This window comes from Hetaerina americana, unplaced genomic scaffold (genome assembly GCF_022747635.1).
Source record: "Hetaerina americana unplaced genomic scaffold, ioHetAmer1.1.p SCAF_6, whole genome shotgun sequence".
Classification (NCBI taxonomy): domain Eukaryota; kingdom Metazoa; phylum Arthropoda; class Insecta; order Odonata; family Calopterygidae; genus Hetaerina; species Hetaerina americana.
In genome coordinates, this window is record NW_027287205.1 from 69086699 (window position 1) to 69100455 (window position 13757).

A 13757-nucleotide genomic window follows, 5' to 3' on the forward strand; every position below is an offset into this window, starting at 1 on the left:
AGGGAATAACGGGAAATCCCAGTCTGGGTAATTTATCGAGTCCAATAAAAACCCAATTATATTAAAATTTTCGTATATTGGCTGTGCTATATGCGAACGAGTAAACCTATGAATCGTGATAAACACAGGTTGCAAAGCAATCTAAAACAGGTTACGCCAGGAAGTGAATAATGGTCATTGGGTGGAAAAATGAAAGAAAAGAGTGTAAATTGATGGTAAAACATTATTGGTGTACAAAATTAGCATCACTTATCATCATCGTAAATAAACAAAGTGAATGAATTACATCAAATACATCTCATGGCCACGCCACACATAAAGAGATAGATCATTATCATTGATAAGATCGAGAGAACTTTTGGATGCTAGTTAATATACCATATTGCGACACCAAATGTTTTTCTCAATTTACAATGCTTGCCTGACAAATTCCGTGTGCCATACAAATTTCAAGAAACTTTTATGCGGAATAATCTGACCGATGACGATAATTTGATAGCATTTTTAAAATAAAAGATGGAAGAAAGGAAACAGTTTAGATTGACAGAACACGATAATACTTCACCCTATGCAGTAATTCTTTGGATAATGTTTTCCGGTCAACTGCAGTTCTTCCAAAGCACTATGAAAGTATATCATCTTCCAAGGAAGTGCCCTTAGTATTTCTTACTATTTATTTCAACCGCTTTATTACTAAGAATTGTTAAATTATGAACGCATCGCAATGCACGAAGGGCATTGAGTTGTGGATGCTCAGAGATTTATATTCAGATGATATATTTAAGTTTTAAAGCAAGCAAAATATTTTACCTAATAGGTATACCCATATATTTTGTGTAAAGAATAAAAAGCCCATGTAACTCTTAGTTACATATTCGTGGGACTATGAAATACAAATAAACATAACTTTGAAAAGCACAAAAGATTAAACAGAGAAGTAATTTCTCTTTGACAAGAAATTTGCGTAAACAACACATTATTTTATAGATAATTGATCTCGTTCAGCTTTAACCACCCCCGTCGTTAGTAATTGCTATGAAGTGGTAGGATTGGTTTTCATATGCCGTAAGATGTTGATACCACGAACCAGATTATCAATAGTTCTATGCAACGCTGAAGTTAATGAAGTTAAGCGCTTTCGACGAACTACTCGAGAATGTATCGCTTCCGTTTACACGTATATGAGGATGATGATGAGAGGTTGGTTTCTGAACTCCATGTGATGAAACAATCAAGTTCATGCGTTACGCCCGTGAATATTATGGGGAAGGAATATTCTAGAGTGATGCGTAAATTATATTAGGCCCATTCCTTACCGCAATTCTGAAATGATCTTAGAGGACAAGCATGATTAATTATTACGTCATGTACATTAACTTACATGTTGAAACATGAATAAATTTAAATTAAGGCTTGAGTATACAGTTATAACAAACCGTGTGCTGTATAACAAAAGGTAATTCGAGTAATTCATCCATCTTAAGGAAAACTAATCCAGAAATGCACATAAGTCTACATGTCTACATGTCTACATAAGTCTATATGTTGAGCTGTCGTATATTACTCATATACTAAGGGAGATAAGTGCTGTCAAATTGGAATTTTAATAGTCAATTTCACAAAAAAATGTATGCCTATTTTGTTACGACATAGGATTCAAACGGCTGATCATGGATCACAAATGAATGAGTTACCGTTATTTTGCAATTGAAAATTGGATATTCAACTAATTTTGAGTACACTTAAGTTTATTTTGCTTGATTAAATCGTTTATATTACACTGGAACTCGTAGACAGCGAAGATGAAAACGAATGTTAAACCGAAAATTCTAAATGATACTTAGGATGTTAAGTAAAATATATATTTCAGTTACCATAGTTTACGTTTTGCATAAATTTCTCTCATAAAGCTGCTTGTTTAAGGACGATAAAACAGTTATTTACTAATAAACGATGTACTGCTGTCTGCATTGGCTGTTCTCTTTAATTCTTTACACAAAAGACGCTCGTGGCAAACGTCGACGCTAATTGCCACGGCTAGGCAGAGTAGGAATGCGGCAGCAAAACTCAATTTTCGAGAAAAGCTTTCCGCTACTAGGAAACGCTTGTAGCAACGCTTATTCAAGTCACTCACACGGCAGGTAACCGATTAAATACCATGTGAAGGGAAAGTATATTCAAAATCGTTTCTGCTATGATAAAAGTCCATTTCTGCTCTTAATGTACCAACATAATATGACAGAGTTTTCTCTTCACAATGCTCGCCGTGTCAAGATAAAGGCATTAAGTGGGAAGATTCTCACTATTAGAAGGCCACTCCGTAACGGTGGTAATTGAAATGGTCTAAAGGGAGTGTACATTCAAATCGAAAGAAAAGAAAGTCTTTCAGTTATTACTACGTAATTACGTTCTTCCAGTTGCATTTCGAAATTAATCAATTAGTATCCTTTATTTAGCTCGGAAAATTCGTCCTTTTTATGTTCAATTAATAAACAGGTATATTATTACAGCATGAGTCAGAGATAAATTGATATTGATTTACATCACCATCATCAGAATTTGAATCCTAAGATTTGTTTACCGCAGCCCTCCATTCTTCCCAATTTAGCGTTAATTCCCTCACCCTCTGATAGGTTCCCTGTTTTACGGCCTCAATTGTTCTACATTCAATTACCAATATTAATTTTATAGCGCTGATTTTGTCAATACTCCCTGATGAGAGGCACCGTGGCATGAGTACTTTTACTTGCTTTGTCGTCACACAAACGGACAAATACAAGTGCATACTACATAGATCCTCTCTGTGATTGTCGTAACCATGAAAATGGAAAAGAAACAGTTGATGCACTGCAATGCGGACTTACCGTTCTGTCACCGAGGTGCTTCACCCTGCAGTTGAGAATGGCCGACTGCCCGACGATGGCCGTCACGTTCCGCGGAGAGACGTCGTCGAAATAGGGCCTCTCGACGCCCATGAGCGGCGGTGGGGGCGGAGGCGGCAGCAAGGGCACTGACATCCTCCCCTGGGATGGCGCCCCGGGCTCCGGGAATCTACCGGTTTTCGGGGACGCCGAGGAGCGAAGGGTGCCGGACCCTGGAGGCAATGGCGCGGGAGCCGGACCCCCTGGACTGCTCGGGCTCCCTGAGAAAATGAGAATAGGCGAAGAAAAAATAAGCCAACAATCAACTCCACTTCTTTGCATTGCACAATAACATGTAATTACTTAAAAAGGAATTGAAATGAAGTCGTAATGTCATTCCCTTAGTGCCAAGTGCATCTAAATTTTCTGAAAACTATCACAAGGGTTATACTTCTAATCATAAAGGTAATTAATGATTAATGCAATAGGCTTGAGTTTTTCTGGTATTCTACAGGTTAACGTAGGTTTTCAGTAAACACAACATATACAATTCCTCCTAACCAGAAACACAACCTGGATTCGGACATTACAGTATTTCTCTCTTTAAATCCTAATACTTTCAATTTGTCCATTCTATTTCTTTCCCTTCCTCGCTTGTCCAATATTCTCCCATCTATCACAGTCCTCATCATCCCATCGCATATCAAAATGCTCGGCATCCATCTTATCTGTCACCTTATGAACAGTCCTTTCTCTTCCTCCAACATGCCTAGCACTCCGTCGTCGCATCAATTTGTACTATGGGCATTCAAACTGTCCTTCGTGATGTCCATTAACTATTTCTGTAATCACGAATTCAAGAGTAAAATAGATTTCAAATATCATACCGCTGGGCATCCATTTCTTTCAACTTGTCGAAGTGCGGAACTAAAAAATGCAATGCGGAACTAAAACAATTTCCTTTATTTTAGCATCAAGTCTAAAGGGTTTGTATTTAGCTGAAATAAGTCGTGAATGCAATCTTATTGCTAAAGAGTGTCACTCATCTCAAGCTATTCAGAAATAATGTGACGCTTTCTGTTGATTCATAATTAATCTCTACCCACCCTGCAACAATTCTCTGTGTTCAGCTCAATTGTTAAATTAAATCCATCTGTGCCTGGTCCTAAACCAGATGAGTATTCAACGTGAGATTTAGCCCACGCGAAATAACACCTTTCCTTATCATTTCCGCTTGAATATTTCCCCGCTGCTCGTTCGATGAAGCTTCCTTAATGGACCTACAAAGAAGTTACTGATGTGATTTCGCCTTGCTAGCTCCGATTTTGCGAGACCCAAGTATTTACTTAGTTGGGTCTAACTTGGAAGTGGGTGCGTAGAAGTGTGAAGATTCAAAATATATGCTTTAAATTGTTCTCAATAGTAAAATATTTCTGTTTGCTAGAGAAATATTAGTGACCCAATTGAATTATCCAATTGATTTTCATTAATGTGCTTATTCACCTTTGTTTTTAATCATCTGTTCCTGACGACTAAGTCCACTGTTTACGGTCCCATTTTAAAGCGTCGTAGCTACAACTTGATTCCTCTGCACATAGAAATCCTTAATAACCCCATTCTCAAGAAGTGTAATTAGGCATACGATTCAAGCACCCCGCAGTAAATTCAACGGCATATACCCACCCACCTAAACAAGTTGACTGCCGCCTCAAGTTCCAGGGTTAAATACTGTGACGAAAGCTTTTCCTTATGCACTCCTGACGCTCCTCACTCAAACCCCCTGCCTCCGACTCGCAAGCCGGGGAAAATGGACCTCCTCCGGATCCACAAAACAATTCATAGTTCCGGCTCACGGCATAAACATCCTCCATTAGCCCACCCACTTCTCGTTTCATTTATTCGCTTCGTTCCATTGCGTTGCTCAATTGTGCCCCGGAAGTCTCTTCGCACTTCTCACGTTCGTTCTTCCAACTCCCGTCACCCCTACGCCTGCCCTCTTCCGCGCTACACTACTCCCTCCCTTCCCCTCTTCCCCTGCCGATCCGCCTCCCCACCTTATCTCATCACACGTGCACCCCCAACACGGCCCCTCTTGAATCTCTCCTTCCCCCCGCTCGGCTCCCCCATCTGCTGGCGAGAATTAAGGCTAAGTCCGAAAAAGCTCCTCCACCACCATCCCCGAGCCCTTATTTCCTTTTGTTCCTTCCCACGTTTCGAGTCTGGCGTTCATTAATTTTGCGCGTCGCCGGTTAGCGCTTGCTTACCCCTAGGGACTAAAAAACAAAATGCACGGCGCGTGCATGCCATTCGGCTGCGCACCATGAAATTAGGACGCACCAGTACCATTCACGCGCCATACTCCGTAGGAAGCAAAACTCCTAAAATGGTCCTTGCTGGCTGGAAAATATGCAACTCTGAGAGAAGTCCGGAAACATTATATGGAAAATCCATTTCTTTCAAGCTGAACTGAGTAGGTTAGGATATTCTATACAGTTCGGTAAGTCTCGTATTATATGAATTTACGTCGAAACTTAACTGTTTCTCATATTGCGCAATAGAAAGGCAAAGGGTAATAAAAATGACTTTGGAATTTGAGCAAATTTAAAATACGGCATTTGGGAACATGCGGCGAAGTGAGCCAGGTTGAATTTGAAAGAGATTTCTTTACGAGGCATAAATTAATAAGAATATCTTTGTGCTCTTTCAAACTTTTCACCTCCTTTATTTACTTTACTGATTAGTTATACCATTAGTAAATTGGGGGATTACTACAAGGATATGTGGTTACTGACTGCAAACTAATAAATTCGCAAAATCGAAAGAATTTTATTTTAAGTAATAAAGTGAAGATGTTCCATGAATTTGAATGTTCTGGTCTAATATTTTAAAGAAAATAAGTATATATGTTTTGCTCTCAGCTCACAGCTACCCACGTTTACATTATTTTAAGGAAAGTACAAGAGCATCTTATATCCCTAAATAAATCAGTGACGGGTAATTAATTCTTAAGCCATCATAAATGTGTCTTGCATGCCCAATTTAAATGTAAATGCAAAAATAATAGTTGTTTTGGTCATTTTGCCGCTCGAACGGATTCCGAAATATCAATCAGTAGAGAGATAAAATAAATACTTAAAGCACAGTACCTTTTGTGAATAGAGCTTTACCCTAATGGCCTAGCACTACTGACGTAACGTTTTCTTTTCAAATCATTATCACACAACGCATTGTCACTCAGCCTATTTCCTCAACGTACGTCGTAATAAAATTACACTCATAATGAGCACATATTTTAGCAAGCGCCTTCTTGAGCTATGGGTTTTGCGTTCCTGACAAGAACAGGCAGGCTATTTTACCCCCTCAGTCCAACAAAATTTAAGAAATATGATCCCTTAACTCATCTTACTAAGAGCAGGGTAATGTCACCGACATGTTTTTCTCTCATCCGTAGTCTGCTTCACAGCTTAGATTATGGCGAGTGTCATTTAACACTTAAGAAAATGGAAGCAGAGTGATATGTAATAGTGATTAACTTGAAAGATGCGGAAAAGCAGATAAACGCGTACAGAAAGTGGGGCGAAAAAGGGATATCATATGCGACATGAGTGAGAAGATGATAATTATTAAAATTTTTCAGAGAATGTTATTTAATTATAAAGATTTCTACAAAGGGGTGGAGATAATATTATTACACCACCGCAACTGATTAACCTTAATTCTGCTTTTTGGGTTAAAAATTCAAAGATATCGCCCCGGTTAGAATTGCGATACTTAAAACCGGGGCCAGGGAAAAAGGAAGCTTTTTGGGAGAAATTCCATTTTACGTTAATTAAACCACTTTTTACTTCAGAATAAAAAGAAGGCATGCCAATGCATATTAAAAAGGGGACCTCCACCAACCCGTGGAGAATTCACTATAAAAACTTTGGGGAACAATTTGGAGGGAGCACACAAAGACAAGGGGACTAAAAACTGTAAGACATTACAAAAAATAGCAGGACGTGGAAAGAACACGGATCGGAATTCAATCCCCGTCGTGGAAAACGTCAACTCTTTTCCCCTTAGCCGAGAGGTGGTCGAAAGTGTCGAAAAGATTTCCTTAAGATCTGAATTAATCCTGGCGGGTGGAGGGGAGGACACGCAGGATGAAAGTTAAAAAGAAAAAATGATGTCGGGGGAGAGGAGAGAGGAATGGTTCCAAAGGACCCTTATGGATGGATGGGAACGGTGGATGATGGTGGAGTGAAAAACCGTTGGATAGTCGACCAGGCTTAGGTCGTGGAGAGCAGTTTACCCGATGCAAAGGAGTTATTTCCCTCGCGGAATAAAAAAAATAATTGCAAAGAAACCCTGGTCACTTAGCCGATGGGGTTGAAAATGGGTGACTTGCGGGCACTATCCGGATGGCGAAAGCTGAGAGGTCTCCAACCGGAGGTGAAGGGGATTTCCCTACTTCCGTCGCCTTAAGAGGGGTAGGATAACGGGGGAAAAAATGAAACAGAAACACCTTCCGTCCTGTTTGCGGGAACCTGAAGGTAAAATATGCATCTCGGGATGATTAACATGGATCCCGAGATAGAAAACTCTTGGGATATACGAGACCTTTCCTCTCTCAACGTTTCTTCTCGTAGCAGACCAAGGGCAAAATTTCGGGGGATGAAGTAGAGAAAAGTGAAGGGTCAGGAAGCGGAGAGAGGTAAAGGGGGATGGAATGGAAGGAGGGAAGGGACATGGCTTGCTCGGAGGACGAATAAGATTGGGGTCTTGATAATATTGTGCACAGTGTCGAGGAAGTCGAGGTTTAATCATGAAAGAGAGGTCGCGGGAAAGACAGTCTTCGCATGCCACGGTGGAAGGGGAATGGGGACAGAAAAAATGAGAGAAGTTATGGTGGAACTAAAGGTTGAGACGGCCGAGATGAAGGTTGGCGAGCAGAAGGGGAAGTTATTTCTTTTCGCAGGTTGAGAAAATTCAGTCACGTGAATGGGAGAACCACACAAGACGCAAGAGAAGTACTCGAGGGCAAAGGAGTTTCTGGACCAGGATATAGAGCGCTGAAGCAATGGCTCGTGATGTGATTGCTTCCTCTGCACTTTCGGAGTATGTGCATGACTAAGAGCTAGCCACGTACAAGGGCATTATGGAATCTGTGCCCCGATTCACACCTTAGAAGGCTGTAGAAACTTTCGCATTGGAGCTTTTATACTCAGGATTTCCACCAAAGTCTATATTTTGAAGGAATTCATTTAACAAAAAACAAGTAGCAGCAATAACTTTTCACATTTCTTGATGGATATTGATTACAATATCACTTTTGACTATATGTAATAACACAGCGAGGTTAATAATGCGAAAGTGGAGAATCTAAATGGATTAACGGGAGATGAAATAAAGCTGCAAAACGTACTGCTCACACATGTTTTGTTTATACACAAATAGGAATTATAAGAATAGACACAAGTACCTAAGCACATTGATATATTTTTAAAACATTATATAATGCTACCTTGATATGGATAATGGATAAAAACGATAGAACAGACTTCAGAGATGACACATTTAAAATGGTATTTTTGCGGTGAACGCTAGGAGTCCATAGGAGTTTAAACCAAAGCAGCCTGAAAGATAATATACTATTCAAGGACCAGTTGTCGTGAAAAACTTAAAATAATACATTATTACTATTTATAACTGCTACTGCTTCAATTTCATGAGTTATCCACCAGTTCCAGACGTTTCTCTTAGGAGAATTAAAATACAAATAACATGATATCATTTACCAAAGAAATAGTGGGATTGATCAAATCTTTCTTGACTTGGCTATCAAAATAATCCAAATATATAAGCATTAATCTCAATGTTAAGTTAAATATAATCCAATATGTATTATTTACAGTTCACAAGAAAGAAATGTTTTAACTAGGGCCGATTTCGAGCACCAGTTCATTGTAAAATATTTGCAAACCTGTACTGTCTGCTCTAAAAGCGGAATACATATTTAACACATGTGTTAACTCTCTCTCTTTCTGATATTCACCATGAAATTTAATGTTAGGCAATGCAACCGACGTGCGATTGAGGGTGCAAGTGTTCCAACTTTGATTAAGATGAAGAATGAGTTTTTATACAAATATTTTCGTACTGATGTCATATTGTTGTGCCTAGTAAGCTCGAAAAGCATCAAAACCTGTTTATTTGTTTGTAGGTGTGTATTGGTGATGACTACATGGTCAATGACTCAAAAACCATCAACAATTTTCTATCTCAAAAAGCTAGGAGTGCTGCCATTTTCAAGCCATTTGCCTGGCAATTAAAGTATAGCATATCACAGATTTAATCGTCATTTTTTAAATGAGTTAAACCAGTCAACCGACTGACAAAGCTAAACATTGGGGATTTTGATCCCATTTGTGAAATACGAGTAATTTTCCATACCCATACATTGATAAAGGAAAGCAGTGGATAGTTTTTAGGAATTCCGATTGCGTTTGCCTTTTTGCAAAATGTGGAATCCGGAAAATTTTTAATTTGACCTCCTGATGCTCTGCTTTTGACGAACAACTTTCTTCACGTTGTGAGGTGGTGAAAATTTTACGACCACTTAAGAACGCATGGCGAGACTTCGGTTAGGGGCAGGAAAGGGAGACAGGGATGCACGAAAATGAAGATAATGAAACTGGATGAGGGACTTGGGTGTTTGCGGGCGCAATGGAAGCGAATGAAGAAAAAAAGGCAATAAAGTTATGCATGGAACCTCAAAATTATTAAGGTGGAACGAAACAAGACTAAAAAATATTGCGGGAAAGCTGGTAAGCATTTAAGGACAGGAAATAAAACCTAGTCATTGAAGTAGCATACACTTTTGTCTATCGTGAACGGTAAATATGAAAAGTTAGCTCAGTCTTTTAATGAGTTAACAAACTATCTGAAATGGATGGTGGAACGCATGTCAAATAGAGTCATCTTGGACTGTACTTTCAAGTACTATAACATAAATTTGGGAAAAATTAAATGCTCTTGGATGACTTGAAATTTGGATATTACGCGCAGCAGAAAATAATACGCTAAAATGTAATTAATTATAACCATCATCGTAAAAAAAGTAAGGAACGATATACGAGCATAAAATGCACAATGATAAAAAAATATATAAATTAATTATGGAATAAAAATAACTCATTCAAGACATTTATAGAATATAAGTGATTTCATTCCCTACCACTGGTAATGAAAAATTTGAATTTGTCCGGATTAATAATCCGTGAGCATTAACTATTGCGCCTAGATTATGATAAAAAGAATAAAATGGAATGGAAGGGAAATAAAGGAATAATCTTCAAAATTATGGATATTTAATCGGTAAAGGCACACTAAAAGAATTGTATCATTGCTTTTTGATTGAAAAAAACAATTTATATCACATGTGGCCCAAATTTTAAAAGAAAAATGAGTGTTGCCAAGTGTCTGTTTATTCTTAAATGGCCTAAGTACGTTATCAAATGAAGGATATCTAGATTGACTGTCTACAAGAAAAAATTATGGTGCAAAGCAAACTTTTAGTTGGGATAACCAGTGGTATTAGAAAAAGCTGGCATGTCCCACATTTTGATAACAACTCGTTAATACACAACTAAACTTACTCACTGACATATAATGGAATAATTGGTATTTTCTTCTGAAAACCCTGTAGTCTATTAAAACGTATAACCCAAGAATACAAAAAACTACCAGCACCATGTTCTCCATTTAATTATCCAGGTTAATAATGAGTAGGCTATTAGCCATAAATTTTAGAAATTCTAGCTACTCTCTTGTGCAGTAGTCCAAAGAGAGAACGAAAAATTTTAATGCACACAACAGATGAGCTAAATAATTTTATTGAAAGTTAATTACGTTGGTTAATTCCATGCTCAATTCAGCACTCACATCAGGAAAATATTTGTACCAATACATTTTATACAAAACTTGTAGTTTTTCATACTGGTGACTTCTAATAAATAGTAAGGTTATTATACATTGATGTAAATGGCTTTCTGCTTCTCTCTATCGCAAACATCACCGCACATAACCAGCTCTGAACAATATTTAAAAAAAGAGTATTTTAAGTATTGATAACGGAGCAACTATTGAAAGTACGCGTGTGAATAATATATTGATATAAAAGGGAATATTGATTTAAATATATAAAATAAAGATAATGAACATACAGGAAGGATAATGAAGTTTTCATTAGGTTATAAAACTACCTAATGTGCACAGTAGCAAAAATTCCCTTAGCAACACTGACAAATGCATGTTTATAATGTGGATTAATACGCTCAATATTTAAAGTTGCAATTGAAAAACAGTATGAGGTAAATATTGGAAAAAATATTTATTTACTCTGCTTGAAGTTAATGCCTATGGATATCCTATTAGAAATGCCTGTGCATGAAATTTGTGCTATCCGTTATCGCTAGTTAGGGTTGACAAACACACATTTATTGAAGTACGCCATAAAATATTTTAAATTATCAGCTGCGCATAGCCTTATCGTTGTTGAAGTACCCCTAGAGTAAAATGTAGAGGTGGAATAAATTGAATTAAGGAATTGGAAGAAAACGTTTACGAAAATCCAACCGTTAGAGAACTTATAACTCGCAGTAACATATATGATGAGGAAATATATTACTTAATAATTTTTCCCAGATGCGGCATAAAAAAGTATTCACCTTCAAAAATAGAAGCCGCGGGTTTGACTCCCGGCTAGGTCTCCTTTAGTTTTCCCCATCTAAGGTTTGGATATTTGTAATTATCTCGAACGTTATTTTCTTATTTTATATTCGATTTAAAACCAAGAAAACGGTTTTTGAGCATCTGAAGTAGTTTTGAACAAAGTTTCATATAATCTCCATGTATCTCAGTTTGTTTAAAACACGGGGGTGATCTGAAAAGTTTCCGACCTCAAAACTTTCAGAAAATTTCAAAAAAATCTCTGGTGTCTTTGTTAGCTAACAAAGATTAAAGACATTTTTTCTGAAATTTTTGAGGTCTGAAACTTTTCAGACCACCCATGTATTTACTTCGATCATTAGTATCGCGTAATGTCATATTTAGGTGTTGAATATCAGAGAATAATAGGAAAGATTTTTTCTTTTGTGATGGTTCCAGAGCATAACTCTCTCACCTGAGAACTAAGTGAATTATCTAGAGTAGGAAACAAAGAAGAGTTCACTGATAACGGATCTACACTGTTAATACCATATGATCTCCTCCACCGCATTAATTAGATCATAGATGGTATCAAGTTTATTTCACTGGGAATAACGGAATCAGATTAAATAGCAGTGAATAGATTATAGATATCAGTGAATAAGCTGTTCTGGTCTCTTTGCGTGAAGCTTCACGGTGCTCCAGTTAGGGATACCATGATCATACTACATGTACAGAACAGGGTGTACCCAATTTTAATTTTATGAATGATTATTCAGATATTAGAAATTAAAAATCAATGTTTGCGTCCTTCTGATCACTACTCATTTTATTTGACATTCGTAGAATTCCAAAAATTCTGGAATAAAAGTATTTTTCCATTTAAAATAGGCACAAATATATGAAATGTTTCCATTTTTGTAATCACCTGAAATTATCTTCTGTCTCGGACCAAAAATGGGAGTGAAGTAATAAACATGACTATACCTTTTCAAAATCAGCAAAAACTATTTAAGCAAAGAAAATCTTCGTAAGGAAATCTACGACTAATCGATTGAATAGTTATATCAGGTCATCTAAAAGTCAGTAATGCAACCTTTAAAATACTAGTCAGTTATTCTCGTATCTAGTGAAAAATATTTACCGGAAAATGTTTGAATGTTTTCAATATAAAAGCCAAACGTTTGCAAATCCATATTATAATAGTCACAAGCGTATATCAAACTCAATTAATAAAAGACTACTTCTCAGTTAAATGACAACAATTATACCTAAATGAAGTATTACGTAAATGTATCTTGGAATTCTCGACTGGAGTTTTGCATTTCACACCAAAAATCATTTTATAGAGACTACTAAAACAGCAGTTTACACTCGAAATGAGGGTAAATAGGAGCCTAATACGTAAAGAAGTATCAAGTGGGTTTCAAGTTTCCTTCCATCGTTATATTGGTATTATATTTTCCGATACCATTTCAAATCCCACGAGAAGCATACCAAATTAGCCAATCACATACACATTAACAAAACACGCATATGAATATTTTTAAAAAAGGAAAATTTTTGGATTGCAATGTTGTTTTATATTTGTTAAAGTGCCGTGTATCTTTATTTTAAAGTATTAGGTAATATGGATAACATTTCTCTTCCCATCCAATGCCAATTATTTTCTGTCATCGAAAAATTAATTATGTTTCTAGTGCTTGGAAATATTTTTGGACGTGATGGGAAAGAAGAGAATTTTAGGAATAAGCACTCATTAAAACGCAAGAAAATCGGTGTATTCACGAGAAAATTAAAAACTTTTGAAGATAATTTCGGGTCCTACTGCGGGTTTAAACTGTAGAACAATTTATTAGTGATCCTCAAAATAGACGTTGAACGGGGCTTTCATAATGGATTGAAGAAGAACATGCGGAAAATGTTTTTCATAATAATTTGTTGCCGTGACGACGGGGGAAAATTTAACTTTGACCAAACTTCATTGGTCCACGCGCAATTTTTCAACTACTATTAATTCCCCCCTATCCCCAAAAAAGGACGAAATGAATTTTAGGCGTCCATTGAAGTACACAATGCACAAAATGAAAATGAGGAGGTAGGCCGTCGTCGGTAAAATCCGTGACCACAAGCGGGGAAGGGCAGAGAGGTGGGAGAAAGTTGAGAAAGAGAAATATGTGCAGTGCTTGTAGGACATGAAAGGGA

At 37.2% G+C, this 13757-nt stretch overlaps 1 protein-coding gene across 1 annotated transcript in view; it reads right to left on the bottom strand.

Annotated features, from left to right (window-relative positions):
• Positions 1 to 13757, bottom strand: part of LOC139695161 (zwei Ig domain protein zig-8-like) — a 711122-nt gene that overhangs the window by 287940 nt on the left and 409425 nt on the right. The window contains exon 2 of the mRNA XM_071593820.1: positions 2865 to 3142. Coding sequence (XP_071449921.1) covers positions 2865 to 3142 — 278 coding nt within the window. The remainder of the gene's footprint in view (positions 1 to 2864; positions 3143 to 13757) is intronic.